A 14328-nucleotide genomic window follows, 5' to 3' on the forward strand; every position below is an offset into this window, starting at 1 on the left:
GACTTTTAAAAATATGTGTTGGGGGCTAACCCTGTGGCTCACTCAGGAGAGTGCAGTGCTGGGAGCGCAGCAGCGCTCCGGCCCCGGGTTCGGATCCTATATAGGGATGGCCGGTGCACCCACTGGCTGAGTGCGGTGCAGGCAACACCAAGCCAAGGGTTGCAATCCCCTTACTGGTCTCAAAAAAGGACAAAAAAAAAAAAAAAGACTTAGGGCATAGTTTTGGGCCGGCCCGGTGGCGCACTGCTACAGTGTGCCGCTTGGGAGCATGGCGGCGCTCCCGCCGAGGGTTCGGTTCCCACATACAGACCGGTTCCCGCTCACTGGCTGAGCGAGGTGCGGCCGCAACACCGAGGGTTGCGATCCCGTTGCCGGTCCCAGTCCGGTACGGGCACGACACTGAGGGTTGCGATCCGTTGCCGGACACGAAAAAAGACAAAAAGGGAAAAAATAAATAAATAAATAAATAAAATAAAAATAAAAATAAAAATATGTGTTGGTATTATTTGATCAAAACAATTAACAACAGTTTGGTTCCCCACACCGGCCAACCACCAAAAAAAATTTCTTTAAATTGTGCCTCCATATTGCAGAAATTAATGCAAGAATAATAAATAACTCCACTTTCTCTCTCCTACTGTCACTTTTGTTCTGGGTAGTTTACAAGCCCAACAGGAATTTTAGCCACTTCTGGGGTATAACCTGATAGTAGTGGGTTTTGTTTTGAGTATGTATATTTTTTAATTATAAAAGTGTTATACTGCCTGTAAGAAACTTAGAAAGCTATGAAATATAATATAAATTAAATGAGAATCCCATAAGTCAAAGAAACTTTAAGAGAAAAAAACAGTCTTAGTCTATAAAAATCACTTTAAATTGAGAATCTCACTGCAAATGAAAAGCTTCCGTGAGTCCAAGTACAGTGGTATTTACAACTAATTGATGACAACCAGTTGCAGATTTCTTTGTTCCTTCTCCATTTCCACTGTGTCACTTGACTAGCCTTTAAAAAAAACTTTAAAAAAAGAGAGAAGAAAACTTATCTTTTCAACTAATAAGTTGTTTTAGACCACCAATTAAAATACACACATACGCACACACAGAAGAAAACCCCAAAATATTTTAATTCTCACAGTAGTCTCAGGCCCTTGAGGAAATATTCAATACCTCTTGATCTGAGAAACACTAACTGAATAGCCCTGAATTGCTAAGAAAGGTTTTACTGCCACAATTTTTCTTTTTTGTTTTAATTCGGCATCCGCTTAGTTATATAAAACAACCTCAACTACCTGGAACACAACACCCAAACAGACCTTTAAACAGACAGAATGATATCGCAAAATCCATGCATTAAAGTGTCTGTGTTTTTACTCCTGGAAGAAAGAGGTCTTGGGGGCTCTAACTTGTTTTAAATCACAAATTCAACAAAGGAATTATCTCTAAGGGAGATAAGAAAGGCTGACAGGGCTGTTAAAACACCAAGGTCAAGGGTTTGGATCCCCATACTGACCAACCACCCAAAACAAAACAAAAAAAAGGGCTGACAAAGTTAGACAAATTCAAGATGGCAGATGGCAACAGAGACAGAAAAACAGAAAGCAAAATCTTAAAGAGCATAGTCACGTGCCTTAAAATATAAATATAAAAATGCATGCCCCCATGAGAATCCCTAAGGAAAGCATGAATTACAGTTCAGCTGAAGAACTGACCCCATGTCACCGATAAAAGATTAAGTTATATGGATATGGCATATACTCCCTGGTAAGGCAGAGAAATAGGTAACATATTTTGGAAAGTTGCCAGTCAAAATAATTAAACCTTTAAAAAAGTTTCTGTTCCCTGGAAACTTAGGGAACCGGGAATTTTTTTTTTTTTTTTTTTTTTTTTTGGCTGGCCAGTACAGGGTTGGAACCCTGGACTTTGGTGTTATCAGCACCATGCTCTGGAATCAGGCAATTAAGAGTTAAAAAAGACACTAGGGTCCATCTTTCTTCTAACAACATAGTGAATGAAACAGCTTGGTTCTCAATATTGGCTGCATGTTGGAATCACTGGGGAGCTTTAAAAATACTGATGTCTGGTCCACCCTCAGAGATTAAAACATAATAGGGCTGAGGTATAGCTGGGTAATAGGATTTTTTTTAAGCTTCCCAGGTGATTCTAATGTACAGACAATGTGTTTGGAAATGTTGGTCTATACATCCCATGAAGCAGTTCACACAGGAAGTTCACAAAAGTTGCCCACCTCAACTAAATTTCTTTTCTTTTTTGGTGGCTGGTAGGTGCAGGGATCTGAACCCTTGACCCTGGTGTTATAACACCATGCTCTAACAAACTGAGGTAACTGGCCAGTCCTCATCTCAATTTCTAAGAGCAACCTAGACCCCCAAGGACAGTCTTTCATGGGCACAGCCACCTCTACTGAGGTCCCAGGGCTGCACATGCCTGTGCTCTGTCAGATCCACTCCACACCCAACTCAAACTCTAAGAATGTACCAGCCAGCCAACACAGGACAAAAAAAAAAGAACACAAATTCTGAGGATGTCTACCCTCAAAGAGAGCATCCTGCTTCCCTTCCAGCTGATGCCTCAAGAAAGGAACACTCTTTTAAGAAAACCTTCTCTGTGGAAATCTCTATGAGAATTAATGTGTTTACAGATGGTGAGAGATAGTCACTTAACTGATCATTCAGTCACAATTATTTAATATAGGGTAACTATAGTCAACAAATTACTGTATAACTTCGAGTAGCTAGTTGAGAGGATTTTGTGTTCTAACACAAACAGGTGATGAATGTTTGAGGTGATGGATATGCTAAATGCCCTGATATAATCATTGCACACAGTATAAATGTACCCAAATATCACATTGTACTCCATAAATATATACAATTATCATGAATCAATTAAGAAAAGAAAGAGAGAAAGAGAGAGCAGAATAGTGGTTACCAGAGGCAGAGGAAGTGGAAGGGGATGGAGAGAGGTTGGTAAAGATGTTCAAAGTTACAAAGTTACAGTCGGATAGGAAGAATGAATTTTGGTGCTCTACGGTGACTATAGCTAATAATATCCTACTGTATATTTCAAGATAGCCAGAAAAGAGGATCTTGAATTTTTTTTTTTTTTTTTTAAAAGATGACCGGTAAGGGGATCTTAACCCTTGACTTGGTGTTGTCAGCACCACGCTCAGCTAGTGAGCGAACCGGCCATCCCTATATGGGATCCGAACCCGGGGCCTTGGTGCCATCAGCACCGCACTCTCCCGAGTGAGCCACGGGCCGGCCCGAGGATCTTGAATTTTATAACCACAAATAAATGATAAATGTTTAGGTGATAGATATGCTAACTATTGTGATTGAATCATTAAATAATATATGCTTGTACTGAAACAACAATCTGTACTCCATAGAATGTACAATTAAAAAAATTAATTATTTTTAGGGCCGGCCCATGGCTCACTTGGGAGAGTGTGGTGCTGATAACACCAAGGCCACGGGTTCGGATCCCTATACAGGGATAGCCGGTTTGCTCACTTGGAGAGTGTGGTGCTGACAACACCAAGCCAAGGGTGAAGATCCCCTTACCGGTCATCTTAAAAAAAAAAAAATCAATTATTTCTAAAAAGTCAAAACTATTTACTTCGTTCTTTCAATGTGCCTCATCTTGGGTGGGGGGAAAAAAACCGTTAAAAGTAAACAAGATAAATAAAAGTTGGTTTGGCAAAGAGGTAGCATCAGTTACCCATGTGCCGTGGTTTGAGCCACATTCAGACTCAGCCTGCAGAAACTGAAGTTAATCTACTGGGCTCCTGACTTACCTGGTATATCCAGCAGTGTGCCGCCTTTGGTAGACCTCTTTTTTAGGTGATGGGCTCTTAGTTTCGCCTCTCTCTCTTCTGTTTACCTTAGAGTTGTGCCTGTAATGGACACGGAGGGCAAAGAGGGGAAAAGCCTTTTCAATATAGGGGTTTATAATAATCCCTCAAACAACGAGAGATGAGCTAATTATCTTAGAACTATAATCCAACAGAAGAGAGGGCAAAGTGGAAGAAAAATAAAGGCACAGGGATACATAAGACTTGATATTAGGGGCTGGCTGGTTAGCTCACTTGGTTAGAGTGTGGTGTTAATAACACCAAGGTCAAGGGTTGGATCCACATACTGGCCAGCCACCAAAAATAAATAAATAAATAAAATAGCAAAACAACAACAGCAAAAACAAAAGATTTGATATTAAACTCACGCCAGCAATTCCACTAGCACAATACATACCTACAAATATGTGGTTCTAGGGGACTGAGCTTTACATTAAAAAAAAATGATGTAAAGAAAATAGCAAAGCAAAGACATTTAGGAAAGTCGATGGACAGACATCACCAACCAAAAGCAAATACAATTAGCACCTGCTATGACCAAGCCCCCACAGTCCTAGGTTATTTCCAAGTGAATTCCCACACTCACGGTTTGCTGGGCCTTGGGGATCGTGACCTCCTGTCCTGAGCCCCTGCTTCCCTGGTGCTCTTCCTGCTGGCACGTCTGGAGGGTGAGTGGGAAGAGCTTCTGGACCTGGAATGGTTCCTCCTCCCATGGTCTCCCTTTTGCTTGCCCATCAGAGGACCCTGCAGTCTCTGGTTACGGTCAGAGTCCCTGACCTATACCATTAAAGAAAAAAAGAGAAAAGAAGCTATTCATAGGAAAATCCAGTGGTTCAGGAGAAAATGCAGTGAAACAGGAAATGAATAAGCAATGAGGTTCTGTAAGGAGCCAACTGGGCACACCAATCCTATCACACAGAATTATCAAGAGAACCATACAAACTGAGGAAAGTTATCTTTAGAATCCTTTAAAAGAATACACATGGCGTGGCTCTTCACTACAGAGCAAGAGGCAGAAGCATGGAGGACAGAACCTAAGGTTATAAATACAGAGGGATGTACATGTGTCAAAAATGTATCTAAAATGTGTGCATTTCATGTAAATTATTTGCAGAGGGATGAGCAGAATGCCTAAATGCTCCATTGATGGTTTTAGCCTCTGCTCAGAGGGCCCTCAGCCGCAGTAAGAGGCCCAGGGATAAGGAATGGTCCTGCCCCCCAGCAATCCCAGGCTTTATGCCCAAACTGCCTGCTATCCACAGTCACTCCCCTCAAGAAACCCATATCCCTACCTGTAAGCCATATCCGGGGACTTTGGATAAAACAGGGGTAGAATTTGCCATCTTCTTTTGAGATCTAAGAGATTAAAACACACACACTCATTGAAAAAGAAAACGCATAAAGATGCAGTTTAAATCTCATGCTGAGACCTGCTTCCTGCTTCCAAGCGACCTTTCCCACCTCCCAGCTATTACTTGGCAGAGTGTTTCTCTATTTGGACTGTGTTTGCTAGAGATGCATCAGCACAGTCAAGTTTTTCCTGTGAAATACCGTAGGCCTAGCTTCATAGCCCCCACACCCGAACACATTCTCTTCTTACCTCCTGCTGCAACAGAGCTCGCTGCTCCCACAGGGTAGACACGCAGAATGGGCCAATTAAACCATTAAAAAAAAAAAAAAGCCTACATAAATCCCACTTGAGTCCTAGAGGAATCGTAAGTTGAAATGAAAGTCACATCTAGGATGTCTGACCTAATACCTCCAAGCCTAACATCAGCTCTAGTAGGGGTCTCTCTCCAGCAGCATGCCAAGAGACCCATCCACATCTCCAAGAAATTCTAGTGCTAAATGGCAAGCTCTGTGGGCACAGGGCCCATGTCCAAGTGTTCACCACTGAAAACCCAGTAGCTGGCAGTTGCTGGCATAGAGCAGGTGCTCAGTTCACACCTGTGGAATGAATGAGTGAATGAGCAAGAGAACCAATGGTGAGGGAGGCTGGCCTCCACATGCTCACCTCCCCCGGCTGTGCTCATCCTCACTGCTGGAACGATCGCTACTCAAGCTTCGGTGCTTGTGCTTCTTGTGCTTCTTTTTCTTATCTTTCTTTTTCTTCTTCTCCTTTTTTTCCAGACTCATTTGCAACTAGAAAATGCCCAGAACATAACCACACAAGATTACTGTGACCCCTGTTGGTCCCCTGTGGGAGGACTGGGTCATGCACAAACAGACTCCATGCCTCTGGGTCTGCAGAGGTCCAGGACATTATCAGGGGTTTCCTGTCAACAAAGGGGGTCGGGGGAGAGTCTTACACTGGTTGCACATAAACGCATCCTTTACTACTAAACAGAATCAATGGTAGGTCAGGCAAGGAATTTGCATTTTATTTATTTATTATTATTTTTTTTTTTTCTTTTTGTCTTTTTTCGTGACCGGCAACAGATCGCAACCCTCAGTGTCACGCCCGTACCGGACTGGGACTGGCAACGGGATCGCAACCCTCGGTGTTGCGCCCGCCCCTCGCTCAGCCAGTGAGCGGCAGGTCTGTATGTGGGATCCGAACCCTCAGCGGGAGTGTCGCTGCGCTCCCAAGCAGCGCACTGCAGCAGTGCGCCACTGGGCTGGCCCAAGGAATTTGCATTTTAAACAATCCCCAGAACCACTGTCTAGGAGTTTCCATTCTATGTCAAAACAACTCCACCTCCATTGAAAGCAATCAGGGACTGCAAGGTCAATCTTTAATTTTCCTTACCAATTGATCCAAGAAAACATTGCATAATATGTCACATGAATGATAAATGGGCCCTAGCAGCTTTATACCACAATCAAGGACACACTCTGATCTCTTGAACACACTGCATGATTATGCTTTCCACAGGGATCTCCCATACCCCTCGTTGTTGGGAAAAGTGACCTCACATGGTGCTTTTTCCAATTAAAAGCAAAAGAAAAAATAAAGCTTGATTAACCTTAATAAATTACAACTGTATAAAATCACCAGGAGATGGTCTCTAAAACACAAAAATATTCTTAAAAAATTCTGTTTCCCCTCTCATAACATTAAGAGTAAATAGAGAGAGGGCCGGCCCATGGTTCACTTGGGAGAGTGCAGTGCTGATAACACTAAGGCCACGGGTTCGGATCCCACATAGGGATGGCTGGTTTGCTCACTGGCTGAGCATGGTGCTGACAACACCAAGTCAAGGGTTGAGATCCCTTACCGGTCATCTTTAAAAAAAAAAAAAAAAAAAAAGAGTAAATAGAGAGAAGTTCTCATGTTAAGTAGCTAAAAGATACTCCTGGTGCTTATTTGATGCACTACTTACCAACTCTTTGATTTTCTTCATTTTCACGGGATTATTCAATACCTCTCTTTTCTTCTCCTCTTCCTTCTTCCTAAATAGACAGGAAATTATAAAAATCATGACTATTTCTTTTGGAAAGGGGATTAAGTCATTCTATTTTCCAAATTCTATGCAGCAACCTTTTTTCCAAATGTATGCAGACAGGCCCTCTGTTAAAATCTACACAATGGTGTGGATGCCAGAAATCTCCCTCATATCTAGGTAAGAGATTGCATATTGTAGGGAAAGTCTACATTGGTGTACTGCTATGCAAGACAGTGAGTTTGGTCTGTTTCTTGTTAGGCTTCATGCTCAAGGCTTCCCAACTGATCAAGTAAATGGGTGTCATCCTGTGTATCAATTGGTTGCAACATTTCAAAAACTACCTCCATTATTTAGCATGATAACCATCTAGGAAATAAATACATCGCTTACTCTCATACACTGTTCACAGGAGGTAAATTGGTCATCCTTCCTGGAGGACAATTTGGCAACACTTATCACAGCCTGAACATACTCTTTGATCTCACAAATTTTACCGTAAGAATTTGTTACTGTAAGAAAATAATCGGGCCGGCCCGTGGCTCACTAGGGAGAGTGCGGTGCTGATAGCACCAAGGCCCCGGGTTCGGATCCCATATAGGGATGGCCGGTTGGCTCACTGGCTGAGCGTGGTGCTGACAACACCAAGTCAAGGGTTAAGATCCCCTTACCAGTCATCTTTTTAAAAAAAAAAAAAAAAGAAAGAAAATAATCAAGGAAGGTCACTAAAGTTGTTCATATTATAACAATGAAAATTTGGAAACAAGTTAGAGAACCAACAAGAGAATATCAACACATTATGGCATATCCATAAAATATAGACATTAATAACGTTATAGAAACATAGTGACACAGAAACATGTTCAATACTCATATGTATGACTGGGTTAAAAAAAGAAGTTTATAAAATAATATGCACAATATTTGTATGCTAATAATGTTCATAGCAGCATTATTCACAATGGCCAAATGTCCACTGATGGATGAATGGATAAGCAAAATACGGTATTATACATATTATTCAGCCTTCCAAAAAAGTAAATTCTGACATGTTTCAACGTGGATGAACCCTGAAGACATTATGCTAAGTGAAATAAGCCAGTTACAAAAAGACAAATATTGTATAATTTCACTTATGTGAGGTATCTAGAGCAGTCAAACTCATGGAAACAAAAAGTAGAATGGTGGTTACCAGGGGCTGGGGGGAAAGGGAAATGGGGAGTTGTTTAATGGGTATGAAGTTTCAGTTTTGGAAGATGAAAAGTTTTGGAGATCTGTTTCACAATAATGTGAATATACTTAACACTACTCAACTGTACACTTAAAATGGTTAAGGGCTGGCCAGTTAGCTCAGTTGGTTGGAGCGTGGTGCTAATAACACCAAGGTCCAGGGTTTGATCCCTATACCAGCCAGCTGCCCTCACCCCCCCAAAAAGAGATTTAGTAAATTATGTGTATTTTACCACAATTTTTTTTAAAATGTAAGGAAATTCTGACACATGCTTCAACATGAATGAATCTTGAGGACATCATGCTAAGTGAAATAAATCAGTCACAAAAAGACAAAATTGTATGATTTTATTTATATGAGGTAACTAAACTAGTCAAACTCAGAATAACAGAAAGTAGAATGGTGATTGCCAGGGGCTGGGCAGGGGGGAAGAGGGAATGAAGAGCTGTTGTTTACTGGATATAGAGTTTCAGTGCACAGGGATGAAAGAGTTCTGGAGATGAATGGTGGTGGTGATTACACAGCAATGTGACTATACTTAATACCACTGAACTGTACACTTAAAAATGATTAAAATGGTAAATTTTACATAATGCATATTTTACCACAATAAATTAAGACGCTAACAAAATGGGACAAAATATTTGCAAAATATACAGTATCTTTAATAAATAAATAGCTTCAGGGGCTGTCTGGTTAGCTCAGTTGGTTAAATAATGGTGCTGATAACACCAAGGTGCAGGGCCTGATTCTTGTACTGGCCAGCTGCCAAAATGAATGAATGAATGAATGAATAACTTTAAAGAGAATTTGCAAAAGGAAAAAAGAGTAAATAAACATTTTCAATGTTCAATCTTACACACTAGAAATAAAAGAATGCAAATTAAACCAAAACAAATAATAATATGCACAGGATGATCACATTTAGCGCCTAAAACGCAGATCTACTTTTATCTATTACATACTAGGGTTTAAAAGTAAGATCCTAAAGTTTCTTTTTAAAGGGTTCTGTTGCCTGCCTCCCAAAAAGAGGTGGGAGTAAGAAGGCCTGTTCACTCACCTAGCCAACTCTATACATATCTCCACATTTCCAAGAAGCTGCCAATCTTCCTCACCTTACTTCTATCTCCTATTTTTGTTTAAGGGACAAAGATAAATGAATAAATCTAGGATGGTCTAGTCCATTTACCAGTATCTTTCCTAGATCAGGCACCCTTAATGGAGTCTCCTTCCTAACATCAGGAAGCCCAAATGGAGACAAATCCTTTTACATGGCAGATAAAAGCCAAGGGGAAACCAACTGCAGGGAGAGAGAACCAATGGCCTTAGCAGAGTCTCACAGCATCTCTGTAACAAACCCCCTTCCCATCCCCTCATCAGTACCTGATTATGAAGAGTGGGTCCTCCCGGATTTTGCTGGCCATGTCAAGAAGGGAATTGGCACCCGATGGGGCAAAAATAGAGCCTGGGAGGAGTCCTGTCTCAGAAGAACAGCCTGCCTCCTTCTCCTCCATCTTCTCAAAAACATATTTGTCAATAGGACGCCCCAGCAGGTACTCATCACGGTTCACCATGCCACCAGGGCCCTGGTACATCCAGTCCAATTTTTCTTCTTTTTTTCTGGTTCAAGGAAAGAAAAAATACAATCAAAGAAAATGTAGATTCCTGCAAACCTACATGCAAAATCTGAACACAAGGGATAGAGAACCACAGCTGGTCAGAGCAGTACTCATTCTATAGGCACCTACCATGGGCTAAACACTGTACATCAGGTGGCAGACACGAAGAAATAGCACTTGCCCTCATGGAGCTTATGATTGAGTAGAGAATCTTCACCAACGTAAAGCAATTAATGAAGAAAAACAGTGTTCCTCAGTCTGGGGCACTGATCTCTGCTCAGGGCTTCTCAAGTCTCCTTTACAAAGTATTTATATTAAATTAAACATTTACTTCAAAGACAATCTAAAACAATATGCATATTCCATGTTATCATTTTATCACAAGAACAATTTCAGTGACCACATATGCAGTTGTATTTACTGTGCCTTTTGGTGCTTATTGGCACATTATTGGCAGATTTTAGTTCTTACTACATATTTGGGGGGATAATGAGAAAATAACAGAGTCTAATTAGTAAGTGATGCTTGTAAGCCAAATGAGAGGGGCCAAATTATGTTCTAGTATCATAACAAACAAATATTTCCCGGTGGCTCTGGGAGAGAAAAATGATGGGAAAATGGAGCCCTCACACAGCAGACAGTAAAGGCATGTTAAAATCATAAGAGCACATGTTGAAGCAGCCAATACCACATTCACACAGCAAGCAGCAAAGTGGTTTCATCAAAACAATACTATCTACAACATTAACTTCAATGTTTTTTGAGTATAACTTTTTTCTGTTTAATTTGTATATTTGCTTTTGTTTCGAGGTTATATAACAACTATGAACATAAAAAATGTCTTCTTATGGGGCCGGCCTGGTGGCGCACTGATACAGTGCGCGGCTTGGGAGTGCGGTGGCGCTCCCGCCGAGGGTTCGGATCCCACATACAGACCAGTTCCCGCTCACTGGCTGAGCGAGGGGCGGGCGCAGCACCGAGGGCTGCAATCCCGTTGCCGGTCCCGGTCCGGTACGGGCGTGACACTGAGGGTTGCGGTCCGTTGCCGGACATGAAAAAAGACAAAAAGGAAAAAAAAAAAAATGTCTTCTTAGTTGCATATTTGGACATTTTTTAGTAAGACTAATTTAAACCAACACTGGAGGGCCATAAGCCTTAACAATTTTTTTTCCTATTAAAAGAATCGGTTTGAGAAACTCTATAGTCTATACGTTAAGAACTGATCGTAGGCTGTTGGGTTAGGCTCCATCTGGCTTGCCCAGCACCACTCACCCCACTGGTGTCAAGATGGAGGAGCGTGTAGGAGAGTCACATCCTGGCAAGGTGTGGAAGGCTGTGGTGGGCCCTTTACAATGAGTACCACAGTATAAGTAAACCACAGACCAGGAGGGAGTTTGACAGCTATTTTTTTTTTTCCCCAGTGCTTATAGATTTTTATTTTTTATCTTTTTTTTTATCGAATCATAATTGATTATATGTATTTTTGGGATTCAATGTTGACATATGTTGATCCAATCAATATTACCAGTATGTATATTGTTACAAATTGTACTTATTCTTTATGCCCCTTGTCTAATTTCTCCCTATCCCTCTCTCCCCCTGCCGCCACTGATAGCCCTATGTTTCTTCTCTCCCTCTGAAAGAGTACCGGTTACTCTGTTCACTTGTTGCCTAGCTGATCTGTCCAATACTGAGAGGTGTGTTCAGGTCCCCCAATATTATCACAGAGCAGATGCTCTTCTGTCACTCTGGAATGGACTTTATGGAGAGAGACATCCTCTTCTTTTCTTTGGTCTCTGCTGGTGACTTTCTTTGTGTCAATGCACTCCAGTGGCTGGTAGACCATCTGTGTGGTGGTTGTGATGTCTAGCCACTTTTGTGGCAGCCATAGTTACTGTGGTGGCTGTGGTGGGCCACCCACATGGAGGTGATGTTTTTGGCATGCTCCTTGGCACTGGTGTTGTGCCTGATTGTTGGGGGGGTCCGGTCTCTGGCTCTATGCCTCAGGCCCCCTGGTGGGCCTCGAGGCCCTGGCAGTGTGCCTGGTTGTGGGTGGGAGGTCCGGTCCCTAGCTCCATGCCTCAAGTCCCCTGGTGGGGCCCAAGGCGCTGGTGGCATGCCTGGGCAGGAACTAATTTTTTGTCCTTTGCTTACTTCTAAAATGGGGCAACTTCCTGTGGGAACCAGTACTTGCCGTTGTGTGGTTGAGCTAAATTGCTGCTTTGCTGCTGTTTCCCTATGGAAGGGTTTTTGTGCAGCTCAGGGTTTAATGGTTGACCTTACAGGTACTTCTGGCTCTACAGAGACCTGGTGCCCCTGGGTTGTGTAGAAACTGATCGGGAGGGCCAGCCCATGGCTCACTCGGGAGAGCGAGGTGCTGATAACACCAAGGCCACGGGTTTCAGATCCTATATAGGGATGGCCGGTTAGCTCACTGGCTGAGCGTGGTGCTGACAACACCATGCCAAGGGTTAAGATCCCCTTACCAGTCATCTTTTTTTAAAAAAAGAAAGAAACTCTGATCTGGGCCTGAGTCTTTTCATCAAACTGTGCCAAGGGTTAAGATCCCCTTACCGGTCATCTTTTTTTAAAAAAAGAAAGAAACTCTGATCTGGGCCTGAGTCTTTTCATCAAACTGCACCCCATTCAATTCTGTATTCCTGATGCTCCAAACACTTCCCATGGGATGGCCCTGTGCTGGTCCCTTGCAATGACTCACCAGCTCCTTTTTTCAGTTGTTCTGGCTCCTCGCTCCTGTATGGGTCCACTGGAACCCTATAAGTGGTCTTGCTGTCCTGGGGGCCACCAAGGCCCTCTTCTCCCGTGCCGCCTCCAAGCAACTCCATCCAAAGGCCACAGCTGTGGCTTCTGCTGCTCCTGCTCCATGTGCTCAGCAGCTCTAGCCTTAAAGCGCCCATGGCCTGAAACACTCTGAGCAGTTTCTTTCTCTCACTGTGGCTTCTCCCGCCTTCATGAACTCTGTAGGTCTCTCCTCTTCTTCCCCTGAGCTCTAGTGGCTCAAGCTTGGCTGTCATTACATTTTCATAGTTGTAAATTGGTTGATTTGTGGGAGAGTGACACTGGGGACCATCTATTATGCCATCTTGACCGGAACTCTTTTTTTTTTTTTTTTGCCCTTTTTTTGGAGACCGGCTGCACCGCGCTCAGCCAGTGAGCGTTGTGAGCGCACAGGTCATCCCTATATAGGATCTGAACCCGCAGCGGGAGCGCTGCTGCACTCCCAGCGCCGCTGCGCTCCCAGCGCCGCACTCTCCCGAGTATGCGACGGGCTCAGCCCTGACCGGAACTCTTGATAGATATTAAAATCAAGGCTCCACAAGGAGGAGATAGCTTTGCAGTGTGGGGAGGTCCACTTCCCATGACTAACTGCAGTATGGTTCAGGTCAAAGGGAAATAAGAGCCTGGAACTCCATCACCAGTGGTGCCTTAACAGGAGCCATACTGGCAGCAAGAAATGGCCCAGTGGCCATGGTTGTAGGGTCAGCCACGAGGGGTGGTATTCTCCTAGGTTTAATTGAAGAAACTGGTATCCTGTTGATAAGATTTGCCTCTGTGCAGTTTCCCAGTGGTTCTCAGTTTGCTGAAGACCCTTTACACTAGCCTTTAATCCAGTTACCATCCTCATCCTCACCTTTTGGAAACTATCGACAATATCAATAGGACTTCTTTAGTAGCTGCAGTCCAAGACGGATTTCAGGAGACCAAGTTATAGTCTGCTTTAAAAACCACATTTGCAAAAAAGAAAGGAAAAAAAGAACAATAAAAGAATAAAAAAGAAAAGAAAAAAACCAAACAATAAAAAAAACATAGGTAGACCAGCCAGCCGCCAAAAATAAACAAACAAAAAAAACCCTCTAAAAAAACCACAAAAAACCCAAAAACCCACAGATGGGGCAACTATGGCCAAATAGGCCATGAGAGACATTTAGCACTTTTTTCGATTTAAAGGAACATGGGGGGGTGGGGGCGCAGAATGTGTGTGAAAAAGTAATACATTAATTTATTCACACTTGCATTGCATTTGTTACCAAAATAAATGCCTAACAGCATTTTTAAAAATATAATAAATGCTTAGAAGATGATGAACCAAGGGGCTAATCACAGTGAACCATGGCTATCATTTCCTTGTGGACTTCTCTGCCTGGTTTTGTCCATTGCGTTACGCAAACATAAGAAGCTCCTGGGGCAAGAAGAAAAAGA

At 42.6% G+C, this 14328-nt stretch overlaps 1 protein-coding gene across 1 annotated transcript in view; it reads right to left on the reverse strand.

The window, feature by feature from the left end:
• Positions 1–3813: 3813 nt before the first annotated feature.
• LOC103602312 (pre-mRNA-splicing factor CWC25 homolog) overlaps positions 3814–14328 on the reverse strand; it is an 18521-nt gene continuing 8006 nt past the window's right edge. The window contains exons 3-8 of the mRNA XM_008586725.1: positions 9872–10108; positions 7198–7267; positions 5889–6016; positions 5167–5230; positions 4461–4651; positions 3814–3916 (exon numbers count right to left, since the gene is read on the reverse strand). Coding sequence (XP_008584947.1) covers positions 3814–3916; positions 4461–4651; positions 5167–5230; positions 5889–6016; positions 7198–7267; positions 9872–10108 — 793 coding nt within the window. The remainder of the gene's footprint in view (positions 3917–4460; positions 4652–5166; positions 5231–5888; positions 6017–7197; positions 7268–9871; positions 10109–14328) is intronic.

The sequence above is a fragment of the Galeopterus variegatus genome, unplaced genomic scaffold, assembly GCF_000696425.1.
Source record: "Galeopterus variegatus unplaced genomic scaffold, G_variegatus-3.0.2 Scaffold4089, whole genome shotgun sequence".
NCBI lineage: Eukaryota > Metazoa > Chordata > Mammalia > Dermoptera > Cynocephalidae > Galeopterus > Galeopterus variegatus.